General features: G+C 37.4%; 2 protein-coding genes across 5 annotated transcripts in view; one reads left to right on the forward strand and one right to left on the reverse strand.

Annotated features, from left to right (window-relative positions):
• LOC141377888 (uncharacterized) overlaps window positions 1-12,237 on the forward strand; it is a 111,390-nt gene that overhangs the window by 44,681 nt on the left and 54,472 nt on the right. The window lies entirely within an intron of this gene.
• LOC103908855 (uncharacterized) lies at window positions 3,795-11,984 on the reverse strand. Of its 4 annotated transcripts, none has more exons than XM_087284443.1 (10): window positions 11,092-11,984; window positions 8,664-9,136; window positions 8,024-8,408; window positions 7,163-7,342; window positions 6,877-6,974; window positions 6,724-6,774; window positions 5,240-5,621; window positions 4,981-5,157; window positions 4,221-4,350; window positions 3,795-4,129 (listed from the first exon to the last, which is right to left on the reverse strand). In XM_087284443.1, the coding sequence occupies exons 1-10, from the start codon at window positions 11,249-11,251 to the stop codon at window positions 4,120-4,122; spliced, it is 2,046 nt and encodes a 681-aa protein (XP_087140569.1). In that variant the 5' UTR covers window positions 11,252-11,984; the 3' UTR covers window positions 3,795-4,119. The 4 variants fall into 4 exon arrangements, with proteins under 4 accessions (XP_087140569.1, XP_087140570.1, XP_087140567.1 ...); XM_087284444.1 differs by having other exon boundaries at window positions 4,208-4,350; window positions 11,092-11,293; XM_087284441.1 differs by having other exon boundaries at window positions 8,024-9,136.

Here is a 12,237-nt window from a genome sequence, read left to right on the forward strand (position 1 = left end):
TTAAAAATCAAATTGCTCCAAGAGGGAAATCATATTGGTCAGCATTAATAGGAAGATATTGATTGGAAAAGAACATAGCTTCTCCCATATAAATATGTAATCCCAAACAAAGCAAAGGAAATCCATTTTAAAATTCTACAAAAATACCCGGCCAATGCATTTATCTCAAAAATTACTGATATTGCAGATACTTTTGTTCAGGAAAATGAGGAAACTTTGACTCACATGTTTTTTACATGTAAAATCTCACAAAATTCGGTCAGATCTTATTTGAATAAATCCCAATCAACAAAACAAGATTAAGCAAGTAAATCTAGTAAATGTTGTGCAACTTATATCCCTACTGATGGGGTAACTTTAAAATCAAGTGCATGCATAAATACATGTGGTTACGATTAGATTGCAAGCAGAAAACGTGCTGTTTCTGTTGGACTTTAATTTTGACAGCAAGCTTATATTGTATCTTTGATAAAACACAAGCTTTTATGACCTTAAGACTTGCAGGAAACATAACTATCAGACCTAAACACCCCGCAAAACAAACACTCAAACAAGAAAAACGATGCGCTATCTTTTAGAGTTATGAAGAATGAGAAAAACAACGCCTGTCATAAACTTCATTATGCATATATTTTATATTATTGTATATTTCATATTTGTAAAGGCTATTTTTTATGCTTATATATTTTATATTTGCTTTACAAAGTGTACATTCATGCATGCACCACAAAGGTTATTTATGCTACATCCATCTTTAATAGGCATAAAACAATGGCTCATTTATGTTGCAAAGCTAGTTTTTGTAATAGTTTTTTAAATGTTAACAACGGATGCTATTTTTCTCCATAAATAAATAAATAAAACCAAAAGGGAAAGTGGAGTGTGCATTGATAATTGTTTCTGGTTTGAGCCTCGACTGTGTCAGTTGGCGCTTCTGTGTGGAGTTTGCATGTACTCCCCGTGTTTGATTGGGGTTCCTCCGGGTGCTCCGATTTCCCCCACAGTCCAAAGACATGCGCTTTAGGAGAACTGGATAAGCTAAATTGTCCGTATTGTATGTGTGTGTGTCTGTGTGAGAGTGTGTATGGATGTTTACCAGTGATGGATTGCAGCTGGAAGGGCATTTACTGCGTAAAACATGTGCTGGATAGGTTGGCAGGTGATTCCGCTGTGGCAACCCCAGATCAATTAAGGGACTAAGCCGAAAAGAAAACGAATGAATGAATGAATTTAATGAATTCAATTTTAGCTCATCTTTTTTTCTATAGCTTTTTTTCTAGTGTTCCAGAAACCCCTACCAAGATAGTCAGATATGCAAGTGAAAGTGAAACTCCACCAATTGACAGACGTTAAGAACAAACATTTGGCTAAACAGGCTCCACAAATGTATGTTAAATCATAGTAACTATAGTATATGGCACTACTGATTTGGTAAAGAGACTCCTTCACCCAATAATGTATATTCTGTCATCTTTTACTCAGCCCTTACTATAAGTTTCTTCTGTTTTACACAAAAGAAGGTATTTTGAAAAATGCTGGACACCTGTAACTATTGACTTCCACTGTATTTGTTTTTCTACTATGGATGTCAGTGGTTACAGATTCTCAGATTTCTTTAAAGTATCTTCTGTAGTGTTCAACAGAAGAAAGAAACTCATAGGTTTGGAAGCAATTGAGTAAACAGTTTAGGGAGAACTATCTCATTAATTGAGGAAGAAGTCATTTAGAAAAGTCACGGAAATGACGATCAGAGCTTCAGTTTGATTTACATGATTTTATTTAAATTATTAATAATATATAAAAGCAATTCTTTACAAAACAATTGTGAACGCTTAGTTATAAAACAACCCCTCTCTCTTTTGACAGAACACCAGATTCATTTGTGAGGAAGAAAATAGTTGAGCAGATCTTTGATGACACTCTAGAGGAGAAAACTGACAGCACTGGACTTCTATTATTACTTCTATTAGTGCTGGACTTCTATATTACTAATGGAGTTTTAGCATTATTTCAGTTCAATTCATCTTCATTTCTATAGCACTTTTACAATGTGGATTGTGTCAAAGCAGCTTAGAAGTAAATTAAAACTGTGTCAGTCCAGTTTTCAGAGTTGAAGTTCAGTTCAGTGTGGTTTAATTTTCACTGCTGAAAGTCCAAACACTGAAGAGCAAATCCATCTATGTGCAGCTCCACAAGTCCCAAACCGAGCAAGCCAGCGGCGACAGTGGCGAGGAACAAAACTTCACCAATTGACTAAAGTGAAGGAAAAAAACCTCGAGAGAAACCAGGCTCAGTTGGGCACGACCATTTCTCCTCTGGCCAAACTTCTTGTGCAGAGCTGCAGTCTAGGCACCGTTATCGTCATTAATTACTCACCTCATGTCCTTAGTTCATATTTAAGTTTACTTCATATTGAACACAAATGAAAACATTTTAGTTGAAATCTGAGAGCTCTCTGACCCTCAAACCGCACGTTCATAAGAGCACAGTGCACTGTATGTGTGACACACCCCAGGGCCAGAATAACATAAGGTCTAGGTGTGGCTGAAGCCCCAGGCCCACGGAAGAAGGGGGCCCTTGATTGGCGGAAGAATTAATTTGAGCTATGACGCTGGAAAACGCCTCTTTGCGTTATGCTTTTTCTAGTCAATAAAGTCAAGTATTCCTTTCGGTTCATTGCTGTTCAAAAATCAGTGACGCCGGTGCTAAACTGGGGCTCAGAGTGGCTCTAGCACAATCAGAAAATTGAATAGCCCTGTTTTAGTCACCCATAAGGGTGATCAGATGTCCCAATTTTTCGAGAAATTTTTCCATAGTTCTTTATTTCGGCACTATACCACGAGAACCGACCAGTCAAAGATAGGCTAACCAAGCTCGTCTTAGGACAAAAAATAAAATCTTAACAGTCTTCATCATTGATATACTTGTAACAGAAGCTGGGTAGGCGGAATCAAGCTGAATGGACTCATAATTAAAGTGCTGTCTCAGCCGCGCTGCGGTTACAGCTGGACTCAAACCTGCGTGTGCCCGCATAATCCTTACATAACACAATATAAACGACACAATGCACAAACAAATCAAACAGCCTACATGAGCAGTTATCAAAATATCCATCGTTGCGAACTCTCTACTGTATCTCAAGTAAATACACTCAGTTATGCTTTACAGTAAGTCTAACTGAACCAGTTAGAAAGCAAACTTTTTTTTTATAAATGTTAACGTTCCCCCAATAATATTGGCGCTGGCTTTCATTAGACAATATATCTGATGCAATAAATACATAAATAAATAAATAAATAAATAAAATAAGGATGCCTTCTGTAAGTCAGAAGACCACAATTTTGGATATTAGAGGCATGGATATTAAAGATATTATATCATTAGAGATTTATGGTCAGCTAAAGTTCTAAAGAACCTTTAAAGGTAAACCTTAAAGTATTTATTATAAAGCACTAATTTAGGAAGTAATGCAAATGTTTTTTTTTTGTTATGCTGATTTTTGCAGTTTGTTTGAACTTTAAAGTTTATATTATGTCATTACTTAGTTTTGTATAATTGCAGGCATATTTTAATAAAATAGAAAAAAAAATATAATAATCAATCATAAATCAAATGATGGAAAATAAGATAATAATATTAATTAGTAAATTATTAATAATAATAACAATAATAATAACAACAACTATATATATATATATATATATATATATATATATATATATATATATATATATATATATATATATATATATATATATATATATATATATATATATATTTATTTATTTATTTTTGGAGAGGTAAAAATATAAAAGGGGGGCCCTTGGATTTGCTATAGCCCCAGGGTCCAGTGTGTTCTTAATCCTGCGCACTGCTGATGTTTAACCCAGAGGCCTGCTCGACTTCCTCTGATTTAAACAAAGCATGGGAACATCCGAGGTAAACATCAGCAGTGCGACACACATACAGTGCAGGACAGAGCTCTCATCAACACACGTCATGAACTGACACTGAAGAAAAGTAAGGTCTTAGGGGTTTGGAATGACATGAGGGAGTAATTATCAACTTTAACAGTCTTGTGAAATGTCTGGAAATGGTGCTCTCCTCCTCCTCGCTTCTTTAGTTTTTTCTAAAATGAAGAAAAACAATCAGAAAGAACACAAAGTTATTCAAGCAGTAATATGAAGGGCTGTCAAATAAAACTCACTGTGTTCCTCTACCTCCTCTTGCCTAACTGCTTCACAGGATTTGGGGTCGTTGGATTGAACCAGCAGTGCTCTTCAACCTGATGTAACTGTAGCCGTTTCACTGGATTACGGATCAAACACTGGGAAATCAGGTCCACGCATGCTGAAAAGTGTCACAGAGAGTGTGAAATATGTCTGCATACTCAAGATTCATGAACGTGTTTGAATTTTACTACATCAAATGTTACAAAACATCCATAATTAAGTGACTTTAATATCTACACTGCAAAAAATTCTTTTCTTGCTTAGATTTTTTGTCTTGTTTCTAGTCTAAATAGCTAACATTTCTTATATCAAGAGTCATTTTCTAGACAAGCAAAACATATTGTCTCGTTTTGAGAAATAATATGCTAATATTAAGTTAGTTTTTCCTTAAAACAAGCTAAATAATCTGCCATGGGGTAAGCAAATTAATCTCGTTTTTTCTTTTGACGTAAGATCATTTTGCTTGCCCCATTTGCAGATTATTTTGCTTGTTTTAAGGAAAAACTTACTTATTATTGGCATATTATTTCTCAAAACAAAACAATATGTTTTGCTTGTCTAGAAAATTCTTCTTGATTTAGGAATTTTCAGATATTTAGACTAGAAACAAGACAAAAAAAATCTAAGAAGAAAAAGCATTTTTTTGCAGTGTACAGGTCCTGTAAACATTATATTTAATCCATTTTACTTATGACTGACTATTTTATTCTGTCACTGAGGCTGAGATTGTTCAGAGGTGTCTGCTTACCTGTGGATAACCTGGGGTGTATCTGAATGGAGCCAAACATGATTGACTGTCTGTTATTAAAGGCCAATCGTCCATGCATTATTTCATACAGCGTGATGCCAAGTGTCCAGACGTATGCGGGGTTAGCATGGAATACACGACACCTTAAAGCCTCAGGTGGCATGCAATTTCCAGCTCCTGTAAGAGAGACATTTCAAGAATTCAGTCATTTCACACGACAATACTGAGACCAAAGAAACTACACAACATGCCAACTCACCTCGATAGTCACTTCTATTAAAAGGCTTGTGGGTTATTGGCTGAGCACAACCAAAGTCGATCAATTTGAGCTCTAATCGGGGTTGAGTCACCAGGATGTTCGCCGTGTGTATATCACCATGGAAAACTCCACGCTCAGCGCAGAACATTACAGCTCGGATCAACTGCCGCATTAACCGCCGTGCTTGGTTTTCTTCAATGTCCACTGTGTCTCTGATGTACTGATGCAAGGTCTGGCATGACTCTGCGTACTCCAGAATGAGAACAAAGTTGTTCTCAAGCTCAACCCAGTCGTGTAATCTGATGATGTTTGGACATCGCGGCGCATTCATCAACCTAAGCATCATTGCCACTTCTGCAAGCACAGGTGTGGAATGACCATCCTAGAAAAGAAAACAGATTTCAAAGATATTACCAAAGAAGAATGGCACAAAAGTACAGAAACACAAACTTTACTATGCGAATAATCACTAAGCTCCATGTTTTGACTCATTTTTACTTGTATTTGAGCATTCAGTCATGCAGTTTAAGCTAAAAGAGGAGTCTACACGAGTGTGTTCTGTCCGTCTCTGAGGCTGAGCACATGCACACAACAGCACAAGCTTTCTTTAGCACTATTGAATGACTCATAGACACTCTAATAAATCAAGCACATCCCTTGCTGTAAAAGTCACGCTACATGATTTCAATGATTTCCAGCTTTGTGTAGAAATGAAAGCAGACTGCTTTACAAGGGGCCTGGATATGAATTAAAGATCATTTTAATCTCCATTAATGTTAAATGAATTTTAATTAATTACAACAGCCAGACATTCATGTGTTCAAAACTTGTCTCTGGGTTTATTTCTTCTGCTGAACACAAAAGAAGGTATTTTAAAGAATGTTGAAAACAAGTAAGTGTAACCTACGCCAACCAACCTGCTCCGAGCTGGTATCGAACTGGCAACCTTCCGCATGGGAGTCCGTTGCTCTACCAAGGAGGCTAAAAACCATGGCTTCTAGCATCTGTGGCTAGAGCACCTTTAGAGGTCAGAGGAGTGAGGTTTATCTGTACAGCACTTACTAGCTGCATCTGTTACACTCACCCCCCTAAACCTCACTCCTATCCGTGTCACGGCACCAATGTAACCCCGCCAGTCCTACGTCACCCAATCGGCTCTGAGCTGGTATCGAACTGGCGACCTTCCGCATGGGAGTCGGTTGCTCTACGAAGAAGGCTAAAGACCATGGCCTCTAGCATCTGTCGCTAGAGCACCTTTAGAGGTCAGAGGAGTGAGGTTTACCTGCACAGCACTTACTAGCTGGCCTCCGTTACATAAGCATTGGCATAAGCATTTACTTTTCTACAATAGAAGTCAGTGGCTACCTGTTTCCAACATATCTGCTTTTGAGTTCAGTTTAAAGTGGTCCAGACAGGTACGGGACAAGTGAAAGAGGAGTAAATGCTCAGCACATTTTCACTGTTTTGTGAATTATTCAACTTACAACGTCCAGATAACGGTCCTCTTGACTCTTCACCATACACTTTAGGGCAACCTGTGGAAAAACAACGACAAATTAAATTAAAGCTAATAAATTATTTACATTTAATAATCAGGAGGAAAATGTTCATAGAATTTTTTAAAAATTGTTCTCTACCTTTACACTTTTACTGCGTTTGTGAGATGCCACATACACCTCGCCAAAAGTTCCATCTCCAATCATGTCTCCGACTTCAAACTGAGACAGATCAAATCCTGAAAAACAGAAAAAAGCAGGGAGATTTACTTGGATTGTCTGGTATGAAACGGATCAAATAAAAGACTCCCGTCCTTTAAATCTGGATCTAATGCAATGATCTAAAAGCAGTAACTTCTATCAGAACTGCAAGAGTAAATTGATTAATAATATTTTATTATTTATGAATTACAGAATGATGACTTACCACGAGTGAGCCCAGAAGCCTCCTCAGAAAGCTGGCCTGGCAGACATACTGACTCAAGGTCTGGGTCGGGCTCGAGCTCAGGCTGTGGCGTAAAATGCAGGAAAGGGAGCTTTGCAGCCTTCCATACTCTCTTAAAGAAAGCAGAGACTCTTTTCCCTTTCCTTCCTTTCTTGGGTTTTTCTAAAATGAAGAAAACAAACAGAAACATCTCCATGGACAGAGCTGCAGCTACAGTGCTCAGCATATTCAGATATGTTGTACACCCCATTTTGAAAATGAAGATTTGTATCCATTTGTCAGTGAATATGGGTAATATATAGTAATATATATTGATGCATTTGAACAAAATGTATTTAATAAACAGATTTATTTATTAAAATAATACTTTAGTCACAGAACATTTTTAGAAATGGAAACATAATACAATTAAATCTGTGCAAAACAGTGCAACAAACAAATTACAAACTACAACATTTCAATAAAATTTTCTAGATTTTTGCTTCTCTTTGATTTTTGCTTATTTTGAAAATGAAATTTAATATTTTCCCCTAACATATACATTTGGGCTACACATTTTTTAACCATTATTGTAAGTTATTTTGTTAGATAAACTCCCGATTTTGCTTTAGTACTGACTAATCTAATGTACATGCACAATCTAATATTGTAAAGCATCCTATAGAAAATATGAATTTAAATGAGAGATTTGTGGGGGTGTACTTATATATGTTTAGCACTGTATTAATTAATACACAACCAACAGTACAACACATGTCACTGTCTGATTTATAAACTAAAAACAACAAAGCGTAAAAATAACAGATGGAAGAAATAAAATGAACCAAATTCAGGATGACTCACCATCAGTCCCATCAATTTTAGAGGGGTCTTGAACAGACGAAGGCGACTCAGGACTGACCGAATCTGCATCCGTCGTTTTCTTAATATTGGAGGGGCCCGGAACACTCAACAGCTGAGGATCTTCACAGACCTGGACTGGCGGACGCATCTGCTCAGGTTCAACATGATCTGCGATGGTCGTTGTCTTGAACCTGGATGGTCCTGGAACAGCTAACGACTCGAGACTGTTGCAGACCTGGACTGGCGGACGTATCTGCTCAGTGTCAACATGACCTGTGAGGGCCGTTAAGGACTCAGGACGGGCCGGATCTGCATTTGGCACATGTCCTGTTTGCTTGATCCTGGAGGGGCCCGGAACACTCAACGGCTGAGGATCTTCACAGACCTGGACTGGCGGACGCATCTGCTCAGGGTCAACATGATCTGCGATAGTCGTTGACTTGATCCTGGATGGTCCTGGAACAGCCAACGACTCGAGACTGTCGCAGGCTTGGACTGGCAGACGCATCTGCTCAGGGTCAACATGACCTGTGAGGGCCGTTGAGGACTCAGGACGGGCCGGATCTGCATTTGACACATCTCCTGTTTGCTTGATCCTGGTGGGACCCGGAACACTCAACAGCTGACAATCTTCACAGACCTGGACTGGCGGACGCATCTGCTCAGGGTCAACATGATCTGCGATAGTCGTTGACTTGATCCTGGATGGTCCTGGAACAGCCAACGACTCGAGACTGTCGCAGGCTTGGACTGGCAGACGCATCTGCTCAGGGTCAACATGACCTGTGAGGGCCGTTGAGGACTCAGGACGGGCTCGATCTGCATTCGGCACATCTCCTGTTTGCTTGATCTTGGAGGGGCCAGGAACACTGAACGACTGAGGATCTTCACAGACCTGGCCTGGCAGCCACACCGGCTCAGGGTCTGCATGTCCTGCGACGATCCTGGAGGGACCTGGAACAGGCAGGTGCTCGAAATTGTCGTTTTCTGACTGTGGTTTAAAAGGAACCACTCTGCTCCGGTCACAGCTAAGGAAAGGGCGCTTTGCAGCCTTCCATACTCTCTTAAAGAAAGCAGAGACTCTTTTCCCTTTCCTCCCTTTCTCAGGGTTTTCTAAAGTAAAGGAAATGAACAGGGAAATATAAGAAAACTCTTTAACCACAGGTTTAAAATAGACAAACTGCTGAAAATTAGACATATAAAAGACACTCACACAAAAGAAACATCAACAATAAATGTACAATTATAATAGAAAATGTTTAAAAATTACAATTAATTACGTGGAATTGCAAATCATTTGTCTGACGTAAAATGACAAATACAACCTGACAAATAGTCGGTAAGTCATCCATTTTAGACATTAGGAAAAATCCTATAAGCAACTATTTTGCAAAAATAAACATTTCACTCCTGCTCACACGAAATGCAAACTATTATATTAACTCATTTTTGAGTGAATATTCTGAGTTATGGAATATTTTATTATAGTTATAGTTTGAGCTATTTAACAATCACCATCACAATGTTTAATCAAACTTATGGAGCCTTTAATTTCTTTGTCAGTGGGTGCTACATCTACATCAACATTCTTCAATCAAGCACAACTTCTCCACCACAAAAAAAACGAATGAAACTAAATCCAGATTTTTGCAGCTTTCCCTTAGCAATCGTCAAACTCAAATTAATCAATTTCTCTCGCTCTGCATCTTCAGTTAAGAAATCTGTGAGTAAATTATGACTTTAAACATTTAACAATCAGTCTTAGAAATCCAAATGAAAAGAGAAGTTTTGCTCCAGCACTTCAGATACAGAAACAGAGCTATAGACATTTATTATTATGAAGGTAAAGTTGGGTTTATATTTGGGTTTCTATGTTGTTTAACATGCTAATTTAAATATTAGGAAGTCACATGTAAGTAAGACTTCAAATCAAAATTACAACTAATTAATTGACTGTAAACAATGTTGTACAATGATAGACATTGGCTGTTAATATGATTTCTCCATTTAGACTTTGAAACAATATTTCTTTGTTATTATATTTTTCAAGAGTTCACACTTAGCTGATGATTTACAAAGCTTATTTGGCATGCTGTCCCGGGAGAGAGCCCCGAGCTCAAGGGCTCCTCGAGCCCGGGGCTTCCTCCCGTTGGCAGAGCAAGAAGGGAGCCCGAGCTCGGTGGATCTCAGAACTCCCCTGCTGCTGTAGCTAAGGGAACGTAAGGAATTAGACAAGCTTGATTGTTATGTATGTTGAATGTCTTTGGATGGTGGGAGGAAACCGGAGAACCCGGGGAAAACCCACGCGGACACAGGAAGGACATACAAACTCCCCACAGAAACACTCACCGGTCCTATAGAACTAGGACCGGCAGTATTCTTGCTGTGTGGTTCACAGTGCTAACCACTGGACCGCCGTGCCGCCCAATCGCAGGTAAAGGAGGAGACTAGGGGAGGAGGGGGGTTTCTTCCAAACGAAGATAAAGTGAACTGAAAACTGAGGCTATTTATGGTGCCTTAGGGCTCATGTGATTGGAGGATTAGTGATTAGCAAATACGAGACTGGACGTGATAAATCATAAGCACGTGATCCTCTCGAAATTAGTTTATGAATAAACTTCACTTAAGGAGAAAATTTGAATGTGTGAATATTAAACCAATTTTACCTCGATTGTATTAATTTATCCCTGCTTAAACAAATAAAAGACTTAAATATAGTATTCTCACTCAGTTTGCTCCAATATAACAAATATTCCTCCACACCATCAACAACTAAGAAGATTACTGTGTAGGTCTACACAGAGTTTAGATTAAAGTAATATTAGAATGTTTTTGTCAGTAACGTTAGCGAGGCACAATTTCTGTTGAGTGGAGAGAAAAAACCTTAAAGCCAGCTCAATCACAAAGTCAGAAAATACACAATATAAATACACGAAACAATTACAACCAGGAGAGGTTGAATATTTGTCGGTAAGTGGCGTTATATGGCGATGTATTATTATTATTGTTATAGTTTTTTATTAAACAATAGGTGGTAATACACAATTTTTTGTAAACTCTCATCTCACCTGTTGGGCTTCTCGTCATGGTACGAGGTGTTGGAGAAGCCGTCGTTTCACTCTGATAATTATTGTTGACAAATACAGGCATGATCAAATTATCTCGAGTAAAAAACACAGTTGACATATTATCTGCTTTTTGAGAAGCAAAACAAGTTGCTAAAGTCATTAAGTCACTGTTCACTGTACTCGTTTGTTTGTCACTCTGAGGAATTCTGTCATATGACGTAACGGCATTCTTTTCGTTCTATTTATTCGTCATCAGTGAGGTGAGGAGCTCGGGGTGATAAAAGATCTGATCTGAGTTTTGTTGCGCTCCACAACTGAGTTGCTGTTTTTTTTTTTTTTTTTTTTTTTGTCGTGTAATAAATTCATAACAGATAAAGTATGACATATACCGATATGAAAGCTTCAGCGGTTATTATTAAATTGCTATCAGAAATATCAGTATAAACTGCTTCTGCGTGAGCAGCTTCAGAGGTTACAATCATTAGCCTATATTTAACCAAAAGCAAACAAACATGTATTAAAGTTTTTTATTTATTTATTTATTTTTTTATCACAGTTAATAATAAGTGGACATTACTTTATCATTTGATTAGCGTTTTCATATTTGGTGACCCTGCTGTATTTCTGTTACTCTTCATTTTTATTTCAAAAAACAGTTGTTACAGTGCAAAGCTGAGGGGATTAAACACGAGTCAATTTGAAGAAAGAGAGAAAAAAAAAGATTTTGGGTAAAATATAAGGAGTATCATAATTATTTTACCATAAAAATAGCCTTGTCATATTTGGTGACCCTGCTGTATTTCTGTTGCTGAGAAGATTAAACACCACTAGAGAGAATGTGGATAACATTACAGTGATTTTAGGGAATTAAAAGAGATTACTTTGTTTTGGTGACCATGAAAAAAAAAAAGAAACAATCTAATTACATTTGGTGGCTCTGCTGTTATGTACATATATAATGTTAAACAGTTATAATGTTATTGTTATACAGTTGTATAATATATAGGCCTATATATATATATATATATATATATATATATATATATATATATATATATATATATAAACAGTATATTTACGCGATAAATATATAATACATGATGTATGGTTATACAGTGAGAAATTAACGTTTTGATAACGTGCATG

Source organism: Danio rerio, chromosome 15, assembly GCF_052040795.2.
Source record: "Danio rerio strain M-AB ecotype USA chromosome 15, GRCz13ab, whole genome shotgun sequence".
NCBI lineage: Eukaryota > Metazoa > Chordata > Actinopteri > Cypriniformes > Danionidae > Danio > Danio rerio.